The sequence below is a fragment of the Ursus arctos genome, unplaced genomic scaffold, assembly GCF_023065955.2.
Source record: "Ursus arctos isolate Adak ecotype North America unplaced genomic scaffold, UrsArc2.0 scaffold_13, whole genome shotgun sequence".
In the NCBI taxonomy this organism is placed as follows: Eukaryota; Metazoa; Chordata; class Mammalia; order Carnivora; family Ursidae; genus Ursus; species Ursus arctos.
In genome coordinates this window covers 22,651,558-22,670,503 of record NW_026622797.1, presented here as the reverse complement: position 1 = coordinate 22,670,503, position 18,946 = coordinate 22,651,558, and the positions used below count along the sequence as shown (strand labels likewise).

Here is an 18,946-nt window from a genome sequence, read left to right as displayed (position 1 = left end):
AAAAAAGATAAAGCTTTAGGATTATGCCTAGAACAGGGAAAACACTCAATTAATGTTCATTAACATTATTATTATCAACTATCATAGGCAATTTGCTTGCGTTTATTTTTCCCGTTCCTGCATATGATTGAATATTTCATATCTTAAATAGTATGGCTTAGGGGTGTTTAAGAAAGAGCTTAGTATATTAATAGAATTTTCCACTCAGCAAATTTGGGAAGAGACATAGTATGAAATATATTAATTCAAATGTTAGACTTAATAGTACAAATCTAAGAAGGGGTAGCTTTTAGAATTTAATCAAGGCCACATTTGCATTTTGGTGAAATATCTAAAATACTTATTTAGAAAAAACTGTGGTACTATGCAGAGTAAACTTACTTAAATGAGATTTCATACTCTTGTCAGGTGGCTGTTGCAAGAGAGGATGAGTAAAGGAACTCACCAGAATTACACTAATCTTATCATATCTATACAGAAACATCTACATATTCAGGGACTTAGCAGTGTATACAAAAATGGCCATGCCATTTTCTAAGTCATAGTTTTGGGACATATGATAACTATTTTACTTCATAATGTAAAATCAATCATATTCATATGATATCCATTTTATTATTCATAATCAAATGTCATCATACCTTTTAATCACACACCTAAAAGTTAGACATAAGCTATCTCTATAAATTATGATTAATTACACAAAGAATCACAATAAATTAATATTATGGACTTGTGATTAAGCTCTACCTTTTGAATTTTCTATTTTATTTAAACAAAGTAGATAAATACATGCACCAGTTATGAATAAAATTCACCAGGAAAATATGACTTGTATTTCAAATAATAGGAGTTTGAATATTACCCTCACTGAATCATCAAGTCAATATAGAAATTCATTTCATGCTTCAAGATAAAACAAATTTAAGATAAATACACTAGAGTTGTCTCTAACAACAGCTTAAATCCTGAAGCAATATTAATGTATACACATGTAGAACCGCATCTTGGATGACTTTTAATATGAGATATATATTTTTCAATGTAATTTAAAGTCCTGTTCAGAGAAGAATGCTAGCTGTGTTTGTCTTGCCTTTTCTGAGTCAATCATGAAATCACCTCATGAATTAGCTGAGCAATAGTAAGAATGAGGAAATTGTTTCTTTCTGCTCTGCTCAATAGAGATAGAAAGGTGAGTAAGTTCTTTCCACCAAATGGCTCAAATCACAATGCCATTTCCTGCTTCATGCTGTGCCCATTTAGTAAAACTGAATTGGTCATCATGTTCTTAGCATTGCTTTTCAGAGATGTCATACGCACTGCAGAAGAGCTGGGAAGGTAGCTGGTTGATCTCTCTTGATAGGACTTCCTCCTACAGCAGAGCTGGCTATTGAAATGCCTCCTGAAGTTTTCGCTGAGTAGATAAAGAGCAAATGGATTGACACAAGAATTGCAAAAGCTCAGAACACGGGCAAGTAAGGTGACAATCATGTGGCCTAGAGATGGGTCAATCTCATTATAATTGAAAGACCTATACATGTAGAGAATGTGATTTGGAAACCAACAGAAGACAAAGCAGCCCACAAAGACCAGCACAATTTTAGCCAGGCGCTTCCGTGTTTCCATCTGCAAATACAAGGAAACAGTCCCATTGGTTAAAATGAAAATGGAACCATCTGCATGCAAAACATCATGGTGCAAAAACAGTAAAACTTACCATGGCAAGCAAATGCATCCAAAAATACAAAAGTTATTTTCCTCAAAAAAGTGATGATTTCAACAGTTTGACAAAGCCTATTTTGGTCACTATACACTTTCATCTAAAAATACGTGACAGCCTCTACAAGACTGGATGATAAATTATTAATAAATGGCTATGTCTTCATGTTAAAACTGTGACCTATGAAAATTGTCTCTTATTTTCAACTACTTTCCTGTTGCTTACAGTCTTAGTGTGTTCACTTTAAATATAAATCATTTGTTTGTATTAAATCCACTGAATTAATGAACCACACAATATGCTTAAGATTAGATTTTTTTTAAATCAGGGTAATTGAAATACAGCATGACTTTTTAAATCCTTATTCCACAAAAACAAAAACAAAAACTTGGGATTTAAACTTCTGACTCACATAAATCAAAACCATCTGATGTAACTATCAATCCTATAAGTATTACTATGTTAGAGACCTTTAAAAATATAAAGACATTTTCTTTCTTTTCATAAACTTTACATACTGTGCTTACTGTTTTATAACAAAATCTTCAGGAATGTGATAGACAAAATTCAAATATTGGAAATAAATCTTTTAAATCTAAAAGTCATCTTCTAACATCTAGAGTCCAAGGTTTAGCTCATATTTGTCTTATTTTCTTAAATATTTAAATAAGGCCACATGAGTATGAAAACTTAATGTACCAAAGGATATTGATAGTAGGCAGAATGATATTTTCTGAGCTAAAACTATTGATAGTGAGTTAGAACATGCCAAAGAAAACTGTAGGGAGTGGTGATGGGAGAAGCAAATAGAGGTGTAGTAAAGAGGAGGCAAGCAAAATGTGGTACCCCAGATGTATCCTGGTGGCATGAATTAAGCAACCTGGCAATATCAAGGAGCTCAACTGTGAAATTTGTATTATGAAGCAGTGTCCACTCTAGCAGGTGGAGGATGGTGCAAGAACTTCACGGCAGCCTATACTTGGAGTCTCAAATGCACAGGCAGGCTTTTGGCATTGAGGTTATTTCTTAGCTGATAACAAGCCTAGTTACCCAGCCAGAGTTTATAAGTTCTAATAAAGAAATTCACAAAAACAAGGCAGCACTAAGGCCACTTTAAAACACCCAAGTGGAGGTGGGAGGGTAAGAGGAACTCAATTTTAAAAGCCAAAGCAAAAACTCAAATACCCTAATTGAGATACAAATTGGATCACAGAACAAAGGAACAAGCGCAGTGAGCTTATGACCTGAATTTTTTTTTTTGCTTCAATGATGGTAGATATTTAGATAATAAATCTATAAATTTATCTGCAAGTACTTTAGTGATTGGTTGATTTTTTAGCTTTTAAAGATGTGGATTTCTGATGTTGATGGTCATCAATAAATAGAAGTTACCTTCTTGAAATGTGATAATTTTCTGGTTTATTTGTGTTGTTTTTTGCATGAACATTTGCAGATAAGGAAAAGCCTTCAAAGACATTAAATTTTAATAGCTCTAAGCCCAGATGGGAGATAAGCTGGACTTCAGTGGACCTCTACACAGCTATAACATGGCGGCATATTGCACATGGCTCCCCTCCTCCTCTCGGCACAACATCCCTTCTAGTTCAGGCTAATGCAAATCCCAACGCCCTGTGACTCTTCTAATCTTTCACGGTATTGAGAACCCACGAAATAGACCAGAAAATACCAGTTACTGCATCTGACCGACACACCCAGAACACAAACACACCTACCAAGCTTACCTGTTTTTTAGTATGTTCATTGCATTCTCCAGGAAGATTATGTGCACTTTTAATTAAGGTCTTTGCAATATGATAATAATAAACGCTAATAACAGCAAGTGGTATGAGGAAATAGACCAAGAAGATGAGCACTGAATGAATCTTTGGGTGTAATTCATCCGTCTGAGGGTAGGGTATACATGCCGTGAAGTTGCCATTTTCCAAGCTATCGATGCGCGTTACTTCCGAAAACACGGCTTCCGGAACCGCCAGCAGCAGGGAGATCACCCAGATCCCCACCGCCTTCACACAGGTCCGCAGCACCGCTCCGGATGTCTGGATGTCCATGGGATTGACAATGGCTCTGTACCTGGAAAGACAACACGCCTCACATTACTCTCTTAGAAGGAAAATGTAAGGGGAGGGAGAAAGAGAGAGGAAGGAAGGGAGGAAAGAAGGAGGGAGGGAGGAAGGAGATCCTACTTGCTAATATTCCATTATCCCTTAGCTGTTTTGTAGTGTATGGAATACTTCAGATCTCCGATGTCTGTCTGTCTACAAGTCATTCCACTGCTTATTAGCACAGAAGACAGGAAGAGAAAGGGAAAGATTTTAAACTGTCATTCCCCAAATTGCATTGATTTGCTTACCTCTTTCACAAATCTTATTCTAAATCAATAATACTACAAAGTATCATCATTTATTGAATATTTTTATTTAAATCATTACATTTTCCAAAAAAAGCTATCACTACTGAAATTGCTATAATATACAATAACCCTAAAATATAAAATGTCTACAAAATAATGTTACTAAGTTCTATCTTGATACTCTTCTTCAACTTTTGAGCCTGAGTCACCCACATTTTTTCCTGAGGACATCAGTAAATCTTATAGACTAATCTAGACTGGGATTTCTGCCGTAATTCAATCACAAGTACTGAAAGAACTGAGGACGAAGTAATGTTCTATCTTTGCAGCTCAAATTTATTTCATTTTGAGACCTCATGAAATCTTCTCTTCCTATATAAAACTGTTGTAATGGTACAAGGAACCACACTCCAGGACACAGGGCTTAAACGATCCAAACGGCTAACTCAATCACACACTTAAGGGTAATAATAATGCAAACAAACCAAAATTATATGTGAACATCAAATCATTTGTATTTTTCTGAAAGTATTTCAGGTTACAGTGTACCTAGAAGGTTAACACAATACAGTAAAAAGTGATTTTAGTCAAATCTGAACCATTGTCTCATCTCTGATATCCTTTAGAAAATCACTTAAGGTCTTCTTCATCTGTAAGGTGGGGAGAAAACATTTCTCTTGAAGTTTCTTGATTATAAAAAAAAACAGGAAGAGCACCTCTTACTGTGCCTGCCAATTAGCAAAATAGTAACCATGCCATGATTCTATACCTTCTCCTTATTTACATTTGACTTAGTCTGGTGTCCTAAAAAATTCAGAATATTTCAAGTACCATAACAAGCAGGTAAGATCTTCTGAGGTTCTGTAAAGCTATTTCCCATTGCCCACAGGAAAGGAACAGCTCCCAGCCTGAGGGGAGCCTGTCTTCCTCCTCCCTGACTGGCATCAAGTGTCCTTCCCAAGCTCTCAATAAGAGAAAGTCCATATTTTTATCTAGAGAATCTTCTCATGTATAACAAGAAACATATAAATTTTAAAGTAGAACAACAGCAAAGGGCCTCAACACCAAATTAAATAAAGCAGCATGCATAATGCGTTTATTTTACCCAGACTTTGCACACGGCAGAACGTAGTAGGCATGTGTTCCCTCCCCATTCTGCTTAATTGTATGTTCTTAAGAAAGTAAAAGGAGAATTACAATCAGTAACTAGAATGAGCTATTTGTTTCTGTTTCTTTTAAATTTTTTATTAGATTAATACATTCAAAGAGGTTTTTGTTTTGTTTTGTTGTTGTTTTTGTTTTAATCAGAGAGCACTATGAGACGATAAAGAAAAATAGAAGCCCCTGATTTCATTTCAGGTCCTGCTCCTGGATTGAACCAATTTCACATCATTACCTCCGTATGTCTAAGAAATGTCCTTCTGCCACTGTCTCTTGAAATAAATATTATCGACATTTGTCTTGACATCCTGTTACAGAAGTGGAAAATTTTCTCTCTTATACCACCTCTATTCCTCCCATTACCAACTTCCTGATTTAGTATGCTATATTAAACGTTTATAAGAGAGTCACTATATTGTTATTATGAATAAACAAGTATCTCTCACTGCAGGATTAAGTAATATATTATGTTATCTTTCTTAAACATGTCTCTGATTTACCTAGAGTTGCTACTTGATCATTGCTTTGTTTGCACAATTTTCCATGTTCCTGAATTTACTTTTTTAAAAAATGTTCTTCTACCACCTTGCTGAATAATTGGAGTCCCAGTGCTTGAATCTCAATTCCTCTTTCTTCGTTTTTTTACTTTAACAAGCTCAGCTCCAACTTCTTTTTGGTTTTACTTTCTATGATAATTTATTAGCTTTAGCTTCCATTCTTTCTTCTGATTCTTTAAATTTCTATTCTCATATTTTTATTTTCTAGAAGTTCTTGTTTTCATGTCACCCTTTTGCATAGGTCCTATTCTTATGTTATGAATATATGTTCTTATTATATATGTATGGAAATAATTCAGAAAATTTTGTTTACTGCTCTTTTATAGTATAGTTTCAATAATAGCTAACAATAATAGTAGCACAGCTTCTCCAAAGTTTCAAGCAAAAAATTTTTTTTCTCATAATAAAATCCAAGTGAATAACTTGATCAATTAACTAGCTTTCCTTGTTAGATTGTTAGAAAACTCAAAGAATATTCTGAACTTTCCTTTATGGATTTTAAAAGGAGGAAAACAGGGGCACCTGGGTGACTCAGTCAGTTAAGCATCTGCCTTTGGCTCAGGTCATGATCTCAGGGTCCTGGGCTCAGGTCATGATCTCAGGGTCCTGGAATGGAGCGCAGCATCAGGCTCCCTGCTCAGTAGGGAGTCTGCTTCTCCCTTTTCTTCTGCCTCTGCCCCTGACTCATGCTCTCTCTCTCTCCTTCAAATAAATAAATAAAATCTTAAAAAAAAAAAAAAAGAGGGAGAGGAAAACAAATGTCACTCCCCTCCCCTTATTCCCACCCCATATCCAACCAGGTAAACATAAAGCATGTTAGGGAAACTGCGAAGAGGAATGAAAGTTATAACTCTTTCATTCTGACAAGATTGCCATAGTAGAGCTAGCAACAGGTCTAGAATTCTTGATTTAGGAGAAGTAAGAAATCTAGTGGGGGTGTAAGACATGGGTAGAGAAGGCCTTTCCAACAGGGATGATTCCTGGTCATGTCCTGCAAGAAAGGGAAATAGACTTTGGATCTTCCCCTAAATAATATACATGTGATGGAAAGGGGAGTACTGACAATTCTCTAAAGCCAGAAATTACAGTTTACAACAGATTACTGAAGTGTCATTATTAGTACTTAAACATCACATAATTGTCAGAGAATAAGTTTTACATTAATGTTTCATGTGCATCTTTGAAAGGAAAAAAATCAAACAATACAGTACAAATTAGTATGGACATGTTTAATCATTTTTCCTTCAAATACTTATAAAAATGTAGGAATGAAACAGTCCCTCAGTTTGCAAACTATGTCATTAAATTTAGTAGCATAATACATATGTGTGAAAAGTTTTTTTTCTTTCAGATAGTCTCAGAAAGTTATCCCTAATGGAAAATTAGAAAATAATTAATCAAAAGGGATTAAAGAAAACATAATTACCATTCATGTGTTAAATATTAATAAATAGATATGCTTCTTCATTAATTTCTGTTTTGAATCTTGCACTTATCACATCTGTGTATAGTCTAAATTTAATGTAAAGGGATAATGGAATATAATCATATTATAAAATATATAATGAAAATTAGATCATTTTAGCTTATATGAAGTTATCTAAATATTTCAAAATCTCCATCTACACATTTCTATAAACCTATTAGTTATGTTATCCATAGTTTCTTTTCTTTTTCTTATCATACTTTCATTTATCAGAGGCCAACAAAGAGTTAAACGTGAACAATCTGACAAAGGCGAAAAGGTGTTGTGGAAGCAAGAGAAAGAGAAAATTTCAAAAAGAAGTATAGACCCTCTGTGACAAATACTCTAAAAACAAAAACGGAAACCTCCTTTTGCTTACCGTAGTATCTAAAGTGCCTAACACAATGCCTGACCCATAGGCATTTCTCAATGAACATTTGTTGAACTGATAAGGAAACGTGGTCTAAGCAGCAAGGAGATCACTTATGAAAAGCAGTTTTGGTAGAGTGCGGTGGTCATCGGATATTAGGTTAAGGGGAGAATGGACATTAGAGATGGAGACACAGTCTAGTCCAATAATGCCCAAGCTGGATCAATATTCAGAATCATCTAGAGCTGAAAACAGATAGAGTATTAGGTTTCTCCCCAAACTTACTGGCACAGAGTCTCTAGGATGCAAAAATGTGAGGTTTTGCATTTTACTAAGATTTTCAAATGATTCTGACTATAAACCAGGTTTAGAAATCACCTTTCAAGAACATTGACTGTGGCAGTGAGCATCTTTCCACAAGACCCTTGTGAGCTTGTCTTGTGCAAAGGACATACATTCATCAATGGAGAGTATCTGGAATCTAGCGAAAGTTCAGTGTTAAGAATTAGATGCCTGCCTTTTATAGTATGTCACATCATGTTTTCCTTTTTTAAAAGATTTATTTGTTTGCGAGAGAGCGAGAGCGCATGCAAGCAGGGGGACGGGCAGAGGGAGAGGGAATGAGAGAATACGCAAGCAGACTCCCTGCTGAGCTTGGAGCCTGACACAGGGCTCCAACCCAGGACCCTGAGATCATGACCTCAGCCCAAATCAAGAGTCGACCATTTAACCAACCACCCAGGTGTCCCACATCATGCTTTTTTTTAATTTAAATTCAATTAGCCAACATATAGTACATCATTCATTAGTTTTTGACATAATGTTCAATGCTTCATTAGTTGCGTATAGCACTCAGTGCTCTCACCACATCATGTTTTAAACATATTTATAGCTTATAGCAATAAAACTTATTGTGAATTTATTATTTAAAAATATCTATTCAAGATCATAACAGAATGGCTAAAGCAATAATCTTTTAAACATAATGTAATAAGTGGGATGTCACTTTGGAAAGGATGAAAAATACCATATTCAATTACAGAGGGCTCAGCAATTCCATTTGTTCTCTACCCCTCTCCCCCAATTATTTTGTTCTTAACCCATTAAAGTGTATGATTTAAATGACATATGAAAGTGTCGCAAGAAGGAGAATGACAATGACAGTTAATGTTGTTGAAGGCAACAGGTTGGAACTAGCCAGTCTATGATTAAAGGAATTGGAGAAGGCCTATACAAGGTAGAGAGCTCATTTTCATTCATTTTACAATAGGCTCATTTTGTTCTCCACTTCAGTGCCTATTATCTAATAATTAACTGCGTATGTGAATAAATATTGGTTTGAGTGAATGGGTTATTTGTCATCCTGACACACAGTTGACATAGTATAAGTAGTTACACAGCTACATACTGTTTAAAAATGCATATTATGTCATTTGATAAAATTATCCCGTGCAGTAAAATTAATTAAAGTACCCATTTTACAGAAAAATTCATTGAGATTAAGGGATTAAATGATGTTGAAATGATAGCCAGTAGGCAGATGACTCAGGATTCACACAAGACTATCTTGTGACTTCAGAGTCTATATTTTTTCAGTTTATGGCACATTGCAGAGGAAGCAACTGAAAAATTAAGTGCTTTATCTATTCTACTTATTTTTAGACATTTGATCTCCTTGTCCTTTAAAAGTCAGTGGTATTTTTAAATGGAAAGTCTTGACTTATGTCTGTAATCACGTTTTCTCAATTTAATGATCATTTTTATGGGAGAAACTAAGCCTCAACAGTACTAGCAAGTAACAGTTCATTTTTTTAAAGATTTTATTTATTTATTTATTTATTTATTTATTTATTTATTTATTCGACAGAGAGAGAGAGAGAGCACAAGCAGTCAGAGCAGCAGGCAGAGGGAAAGGGAGAGGGAGAAGCAGGCTCTCTATCGAGCAGGGAGCCCAATGACGTGGGGCTTGATCCCAGGACCCTGGGGATCATGACCTGAGCTGAAAGCAGACGCTTAACCATCTGAGTCACCCAGGCACCCTCATTTCCTATTTTGTGAGTCATCTCTAAAAACTGCATTTTCATCAAATCCATGTAAATACCTACAGTCATTTCCAGGTCTACTCTCATAATCTAAAACTGGCTTCTCGTGAGATGTTTAATGCTTGGTTGTCTCTTAAAATGTGATTCTCTTCCAAAAATTAATTTAAATTAAATCACTTATTAAAATGTTTGTTTTCAAAATAATCCCCCTTAACTTCCACAAATAATAATAAAAGTAAAGAAGGTCTACATTGAAAGTTGAAACAATATTCTTAATGAAAATCTGCAGAAGACAGGAATCAAAACCTTAACGGCAAATAGCTGCATCAAGGGAAGGGCTAGGGATAAATAAGTGGTTATCATTTATTCTTGTTCCCCTTGAGGATCCATGAGTAACTGGAAATAGAAAATACTGCCTAGAAATCTTATCCAGCAGAGGGAACAAAAGATAAATAAATATTTCTTTTAAAGTTGCAAGGTGGAGGGGGCCGCCTGGGTTGGATAAGATAAGCATCGGACTCTTGATTTTGGCTCAGGTCATGATCTCAGGGTCTTGAGAGCGAGCCCATGAGCTCCGCGCTCAACGGGAAGTTTGTTTCTCTCCCTCTCCCTCAACCCCCCCACCCCAGCTCATGTGCACACACGCAAACTCTCTCTCACTCCCTTTCACTCTCTCTCTAAAATAAATAAATAAACCTTTGGGAAAAAAAAAAGAAAATTAAATACTGCCTAGAACCTCAATAAATCGTAGCACTCACAAAGATAGGCTATGAACTTAATAACAATGAATATTTTGTATAAATAATTAAAACAGTAAGTTAAGAGATAGCTCATTAAGTTTGAACCTAGCAATATTAAGCTGGTTCATCACTTTGAAGCCTGGATCGAAACTGAAAACAACATTGATCAAACAGAAACAAATAAGGATACAGGAACAAAAACAACAATAAAAAGAAAAGGAAATATAATGAAGACATGTAACTTTTTGTATAGAAAATAAAGGAATGAACTTTCCAAATACCAGTGGTCAGTATATTTGGGATGTGGGTGGAGTTCTTCATAGAGCTGAAAATAATCTACTGGTTACATAAATATTATCTAAAACCTACATATTGATTCTAAAGTAAACATAATAATGAAAAGTAAATACACAACTATAGCATATAACTATTTGTACTGAATATTGAATCAACTCCTTCCAGAAGGGAATCATCTACACCTCATATCAATATCTAATTTTCCAGAAATACAATAAATAAGCCAGTCAGGACTAATTAAAAAAGTGTAAGAACTTATTGAATGGAATATTATACAACCACAATAAAGGATAAGATCACGCCATTTGTGACAACATGGATGGACATAGAGGGTATTACACTAAGAGAAATAAGTCAGATTGAGAAAAACAAATACCATATGATTTATTTCATGTGTGATCCTGACAAACAAAACAAATGAATAAAAAAATCGAAATGCAGAATCAAACCTACAAATACAGAGAATGAGCTAATGGTTGCCAGAGGGAAGGGAGGTGAGGGGATGAGCAAAATGGGTAAAGGAGGGAGATACAGCTTCCAATTATGCAATGAATGTCACAAGAATAAAAGAAACAGCATAGGGAATATAATCAATGTTACTGTAATAGTGGTGCATTGTGACAAATGGTAGCTATGCTTGAGGTGAGCATAGCATAATATATAGAGAAGTTGACTCACTATGTTATACATCTGAAACTAATATAACATAGTATGTCAACTATACTCAGGTTTTAATTAAAAAAAAGGGGGGGGGCGCCTGGGTGGCTCAGTCGTTAAGCATCTGCCTTCGGCTCAGGGCGTGATCCCGGCCTTCTGGGATCGAGCCCCACGTCGGGCTCCTCCGCTGGGAGCCTGCTTCTTCCTCTCCCACTCCCCCTGCTTGTGTTCCCTCTCTCACTGGCTGTCTCTCTCTCTGTCAAATAAATAAGTAAAATCTTAAAAAAAAAAGAACTTTCCGAGAATGAGAAAGTAAAAATGCAATTAAAAATTTTAAAGACCTTGGAACTGGTCAACCCTCCTGAGGAATCAGCAACTGGAAGAACCAAAGTAAATTGTCATTTTTGTTCCTGAAACACACAAACAGGAACCATACTCCTGAGACAACTAACAATATGGGGAGTGCTGTTGAACTTCCCTATCTGACTTCCTGGCTCAGCCGGAGTAGATGGGCCCCTATTTAAATGTAGCACCACAGGCAAAAGACTGACAGGTACATCTTAGAGAGTCTTTGTTTCCACTGAGAAGTGGGTCCAATAGAATCAGCATAAATTATTAACTGAAAGTCTTGTCTGAGATGTTGCAACATGGAGTAGAGCGATAGGTAGAGCCCCGGAGACAGAACTCACTATCCAGCTGCCTCACCAATACTAGTGTCCCTTCCCCCTTTTTGATCTTTCTCCCTCAATATCCAGGTAGGGAAATAATAGGATCCCAGCTATAGACCCTCAGCTCTACAGTTGAGGACATTATTCTTAATTTGCAAATGAAGAAAATAGCCGCCTTATGAGCATGTGTTTTGCACCATCTTATCATCTTCTCCAACTAGAACATCTGAACTCAGCAGATGCAGGACTAGCACCCACATGCCTGGTGCATTCCTTCTTACTTACAGTGTGTCCCAAAAGTGTCAGATCAAGGTGGATGAATAATCTTCAAAAACTATAAAGTAATATATAAATTATGGCAGTAGTGTGAATATTGTAAAAATTACACAGTACCTCCAACGTGCGGGATTCCTTCTAAAGAGAAGGAAAAAGGGACATAAGCTAGAAGCATTTGAGACCAATGAATAAAAAATATCTGACTTATTGGAGTCAAATATAGCAACTTTTGTTAGTTGGTTAGGCGTCTGCCTTTGGCTCAGGTCGTGATCCCACAATCCTGGGATCCCATTGGGCTGCCTGGTCAGCAGGGAGTCTGCTTCTCCCTCTGCCCTTCACCCCCCTCATGCTCTCTCTCTTCTTTTTTTTTTTTTAAGATTTTATTTATTTATTTGACAGAGAGAGAGACAGCCTGTGAGAGAGGGAACACAAGCAGGGGGAGTGGGAGAGGAAGAAGCAGGCTCCCAGCGGAGACCGCCGGGATCACGCCCTGAGCCAAAGGCAGACGCTTAAGGACTGCGCCACCCAGGCGCCCCCTCTCTCTGTCTCTTGCTCTCACTCTTTCTTGAATAAATAAATAAAATCCTTAAAAAAAAATCATACATATGAATTCAAATTAAAAACTAATAATGAAGAGCAGGTTATAATTTACCCTGTTTTATGACTTGATAAAAATAACACTGAGCACTTCTTATGGACAAATTGTCCTTTCTGCATCAGCAGCTAGAAAACTTGCAGACAAACCTGTGACTAAGAGTTTGTGATAGTATAGGTTACGTCATAGTCCTCAACTTTTATTTTTCCTCTACCTGGGTTTCGTCCCTTTTTTATTTCTCTCGTATGTTGTTTGCATCTTTATTTTTAAGCTCCCTTAAATTCTTTTAGAGCAAGTAGACAATAAGAAAGTCCTCACTCTGGTAAAATGCGTTATCTGTAGGGCAAGTGGGGAGTATTCTCTTAGGGAGGTATGGCTAGTCTGAACTCTCCAGAAGAGTTTAGAAATACACTCAAAGTGCTACGGTACGCACAGAGAAGCAAGGGCTTCTGGGTATACTACCCAGGGCTCTAGACCAAAGAAGAAGCATCTGCAGTTGGGGCCAGCTGGTCAATCAGTACCTGAGCTTCAGTCAGGAGTTTGGGTGAAAACCCTGGAAACAGATCATGGCATTCCTCCCCACCTCCATCACAGGACTGAGACTCATAAAAATGCTTCTGGCAGCCTAGAAAGTGTTAGATCCAGGGCCTACATTTGATCTGTTTCACTATTTTAACAAATAATTATACTGAAGAGAATATCTGTTTGCATGGGTATAATATCCAAGTAATGTTATTGATTCAACTAGCTCCATTATGGAATTAAATCTGATTATCTTAACCAGCAAACAAAAGCTTAAAACCATTTATATATTAGCACTAGAGTCAGATTTGGTGCAAAATTATTTTTGCATTCAATCCAACATTGCCTATTTAATATCAGAAAAACAACATAACCGGATACATTAAATTCATATTAATCTCACTTTTATTAATTTATAGATTTGTAATATTTAATTTATAAATGCATTTTAGTTAACACATAAAAAAGAATAAGAATTGATATCTAGTTTTACATTTGTAAATATATAAAATTATAAATAAAGTTTACAGTTCAGCGCTAAGAATTGAGAAATTTTTCCTGTAAAAGAAAAAGAAGAATTCATTCTTAAAAGTTATTTGCATTTTAATTAGGGGCTTTTAGAGGCCAAAGGTCTTCAAGAATCAAAGAAATTATATTCTAAGCTTGGAAATGAAGCTACTGTAACAGACAGTGACGGAGAGATCGAAATGCCAATCATAATTATGTTCATGGGACTTCACCCCCTCGGTATCACAGCACACATGTGAGGGTGTGAGAGTGTGTGTGCGTGTGTGTGTGTTTTGTTTTGTTTTGTTTTGTTTCGGTTTTCCTGTTGCCACAACTACTACTGAATTTTGACTTTGAGATGTTTCTTTTATTTTACAATCACATTTTATGATGTTCTTTGCTTTTGTTGAATCTAATGAATCAGCTTTTGCAATCATTTTTTCTTTTTTACTCTTGGGTGCTTTGTTTCAAACTGAACTCAGTCTACCATTAGTAGGAAAAATCATTAATAATTTCTTATATTTAGAAAAGCAATAATGTGGCTTAATGGTGAAGAGTATGGGCTTTGAACTGAGCTCAAATGCTGGCTCCATCATTGTGAGATCATTAAAATGTTGCTTAATTTCAAGACTTAGTTTTCTTTGCTTTAAAATGGTATTAATATTAATACCTCCTTCATAGTGTTGTGAGGGTAATGAACTCCCATACAAAAGCACAGTGCTAAGGGAGATTAGTCTTCTACTTGTTATCAAATTCACAGGAAATCAAAACATTTGCTTAAATAAAATGTGAGGAGATCAAGTACTTATCAACACTTAATTACTATGTTCTTTTTTTTTTTTAATAATTTTGTTCCAAGATTTTATTTATTTATTTGACAGAGACAGCCAGCGAGAGAGGGAACACAAGCAGGGGGCATGGGAGAGGAAGAAGCAGGCTCCTAGCAGAGGAGCCTGATGTGGGGCTCGATCCCAGAACGCCGGGATCACGCCCTGAGCCGAAGGCGGACGCTTAACAACTGCGCCACCCAGGCACCCCTAATTACTATGTTCTGGAAGAAAAGTACAAGTGTAGACAATATATAGGAAAACATTTCCAAACCATTTTAATTGAATATTGGAATGTATTGGGTCGTTTCATCACCAGTGATTCCAGTTCCTTGATTTATAATTCTAAAACACACACTAATAAGCAAGAGTAGAATCTGGACCAAGTAAAAGAGGCAACCCACCTTTTTTTATCCTTAGTAAGTTAACTGTGCTGCATTTACAGAGTACTCAACACACGTAACAAACCGAAAAAGTCAGTAGGTACACGAGGAATAGCAAGTTCTCTCAGCTTGGTCAGAGCCAATTTACCTGTGGGTCTCCATGATAATAGATTGAAAAAAAATGGTGTGAAATAAACTCAAGCCTTGGATCTTGCTACTCATAGAAATAAAAGCACAATGATAGTAATTTTAACTACTGTTAGTGATGACTATTCATTAAGTTTTATTCTAATCATTAAGTAGAATTTTTTTAACTTTCTAATTAAAATGGGTCCTATAAGGAAGGGCAGTTAAACTAAAAAGTCACATTTTAATTATAGGATTCAAAAAAAGACTTCATAAAAGTTAATAGAAATGGTATCATATTAGCAAGCTGAGGTGCATACATAACCCAAAGTCAGCTATTTTTATAAGAATGTGGTTTTTAGAAAGAATATGACACACACCAAAAAGCTGATAACACTTGGTTTAAAAAGACAGAAGCTCTCAACTCCCCAGTGATCATTGTCTTTCCTTCATTGAAAAATGGCTCTTCAATGCCAGAGTGATGGAAGGGTATTGTTACAAATACCAGGAAATTTAGATGGACTCATTTTCCATTAATAACAACATGTAAATTGAAGAAGAGGAGAGTGAACAACACCTTAATCATCCAAGTCCAGTTGTTTGTCTAAATAGCTGAAGTTCATACCCTGACCCCAAGGGAATTAGACCAGGGCTCCATGCACAGTTGCCTAATTGGATATTTTGTCTCCACCCCCATCCAGACATCCCTCCTGCTTAAATGCTTGAAAGCATGATGATAGGGAGACTGAGGTAGGGGCAGTGGACCAGGAGTCAGCAGGCCTGGATTCTTCTCTCTGTTCTGCCAGGGTAACTTACATTCCCTGGGCCTCAATATCTTCACCCAGAGAATGACATAGTTGAAATTAGCTGATCCACAAGGTAGGATAATGGACACTTCCCATGATTAAAATATGCGAAAAGCAGATTTGATATCAAAAACGTATTTTTGCAACACCATTTTAAGACACTAAAATTTGGTACCTACCTGTTGGGGGGGGTCACTTGACTTGAGGTATTAAAACAAGAATGTGAAGTCATCTGTCTGAAGAGCATTTACTATTGTAGTTGTTTGACTTCAAATAAATAACAGAATTTAGTTAATAAGTGTAAACGATATTTCCCCATTTGAAAAAATCTCAAAATCAAACATCTCCCTAATATTAAGTCAAATATTCTTACCAATCAGGTTATCAAAGTACTGAATAAGGAAAGTGCACTTCTAAAATTCTGGCACACAAGAAAAGCTTCTACATAATATTTGCACTGTTGCCCAATTATTCTAGTTTTTCTATGAAATAGATAACAAAGATTTCCAAAGTGTGTGCAGGGGAGGAGGAAGACTAGAAATGTGCAATCCTAAAACTACTTTCCAATTTTAAAAAAACAATGTTAATTATTTTAAAAGTAATAATTTTCTTATATACTTTTTCAAGCTTCACAGCTCAGTCCGTTTTAACTCCTTTTACTCCAATTCCCACATACACTCTCTCTCCCTCTCTCCTTGCCCCTCCCCAGCCTTTCCGAACTCCCCTTTTTCCCTCCAGGGGCACTCCTACCCTTCTCCACCTCTTTTCCAGACCACACCACCACCACCTGCGCCCTTACCTGTCGGCGCTGAGGGCAGTGAGAGTGAACACGGAAACCCCCACGGAGGTGAGCTGGATGACCGGGATCAGTTTGCAGCCCACCTTCCCGAACATCCACTCGTCAAAGAAGTAGCGCGAGGCATCCACCGGGACGCAGGTGAGCAGCAGCAGCAAGTCCCCGGCGGCCAGGTTAGAGATGAAGATGTTGGGGACGCTCCTCATGGCGCTGTTGGTGATGAAGATCTTCACCAGCACGATGTTGCCCAGCAAGCCCACGGTGATGATGAGCAGGTGGAGGGACGGGATCACGCAGCGGATCGCGAACTTGGCGCTGGTCCCGTCGGAGGCGGGCAGGAAGTCCCGCTCATACACCCCGGGAACCAAGACGCTGGGATTCTCGTCCGCGGTCTGGGAGAGGTTGCAAAGAGACTTGGGGGGCATGTTCTCCTTTCCAGAAGAGTCCACTGGAGTTTTCATGCGCCTGGGTGCCCTGAAAAGTGCAACACGCACTTGGGCTTAATCAATTTCCCTCTCACAGGAACAAGTTTACTGCCTGGGGAGAGCTAGTCACACTGCCGCGTCCCAAAGAGGACCGGGCCTTGGTGAGAAGTCCGTTCACGCTCCGGAGCTTCACTTCTGGAAGGGGCGCATTGGCGCCTGCTGGCTCCAAATTAAAAAAAAAAAAAAAAAAGGCAAAGCAGTTGCGTCTTTGTTCTAATCCTCAGTGGTTTATTTTCCTTTATAGCTAGGGGAGAACAGTCCTTTTGCGAACAAAGTTTTATCCCTCCGGAATTAATAAAAGTACCTGTCCGACGGTTCTCAGGGAGGGGAGGAAGTCATCCTGCCGCTGCCCAGCGAACCTCAGCTGAAATCCTGGGAACTAGCGGAGGGGCGGCTGGCACTTTGCTCTTTCCACAGCTTTGCTCGTGTGTCTGCAGCTCCTGCTGGAATGTATGGAATTGAAGGGGATCTGAGTCCTCTCTCTCACTCTGTGCCCCTACATAGTTCCATCCTTACCCGCCTCCGAGCGGGAGGAGCCCCAGTGTGCGAACCTCCGAATTCAGGGGCTGAGCTGGCAAGGCTAGAACACTGAATTTGGGAAAGAGAATGAGTGACAAAGGATGGAGCAAATGAATGGAATTCCCTCCCCACTCTTCTTCCTTGATCCAATTTTTTCACCCTAAATAGGGAAACTCTTTCCAACATCTGGCATATTAGTTTTAAACATATTTTATTGAAATATAGAATGCATAAGGTACACAATTCTTCGATGTTTAGCTTAATCTAACCACCATTCAGAACCTACAATCTAACCACTATCCCTTGAAGTGACCACTATTTATTCTGCCTTTTATCATCTAAGATTAGTTTGCTGCTTTTGAGCATCTTATAAATGGAACCATTAAGTATTTAATCTTGTGTCCAGTTTCTTTCACTCAACATTATATCCTTGAGGCCCACTCGTGATTGTGTGTGTGGCATTTTTCATTGCCGCAGAATATTCCAGTATAAATGTACCACTGTATTTATCCCTTCTAAAGTTGACATTTGGATTCTTTACAGTTTTAACTAATTTGGACGATGTTTCCATTAATATTCTTTGCCTGTCTACTGGTGCACATTTGAATCCCAGGTGTAGATTTTTTAGATCACAATGATTGAATGTGTTTAACTTTAGCAGAAATGGACAATTTTCTAAAGTGAATTCCAACTATTTTTCTTTTGGAAACTTGCTGGACAATATCTACTAAGGCTGAACATATGAATGCCCATGACTGAGCAATGCTACCCCTAAATATATACTCAGTACAAATATAATGCACTATTTTTTTAGTTTCAGGTGTACAAGAGAGTGATTCAGCAATTCCATACATAACTCAGTGGTCATGATGATAAGTGTGCTCTTTAACCCCATCACCTGATAACGCTATTTTAAATAGGATGTTCCCAAAACCAAAATGACTTTCCAAATTAACACCATCTGAGTTTAATGTAAACTTCTCAGAAGTAGCACAGTTCTGAAGTTAGCCAAATAACACTCTTCATTAGAAATGACATTAGGCTGGTTCTTGGTTA

The 18,946-nt window shown here is 37.2% G+C and overlaps 1 protein-coding gene across 1 annotated transcript; it reads right to left on the bottom strand.

The window, feature by feature from the left end:
• Positions 1-1,224: 1,224 nt before the first annotated feature.
• On the bottom strand, positions 1,225-17,311 carry NMBR (neuromedin B receptor). The gene is made up of 3 exons (XM_026504679.2): positions 16,890-17,311; positions 3,463-3,811; positions 1,225-1,626 (listed from the first exon to the last, which is right to left on the bottom strand). The coding sequence occupies exons 1-3, from the start codon at positions 17,309-17,311 to the stop codon at positions 1,225-1,227; spliced, it is 1,173 nt and encodes a 390-aa protein (XP_026360464.2).
• Positions 17,312-18,946: the final 1,635 nt, after the last annotated feature.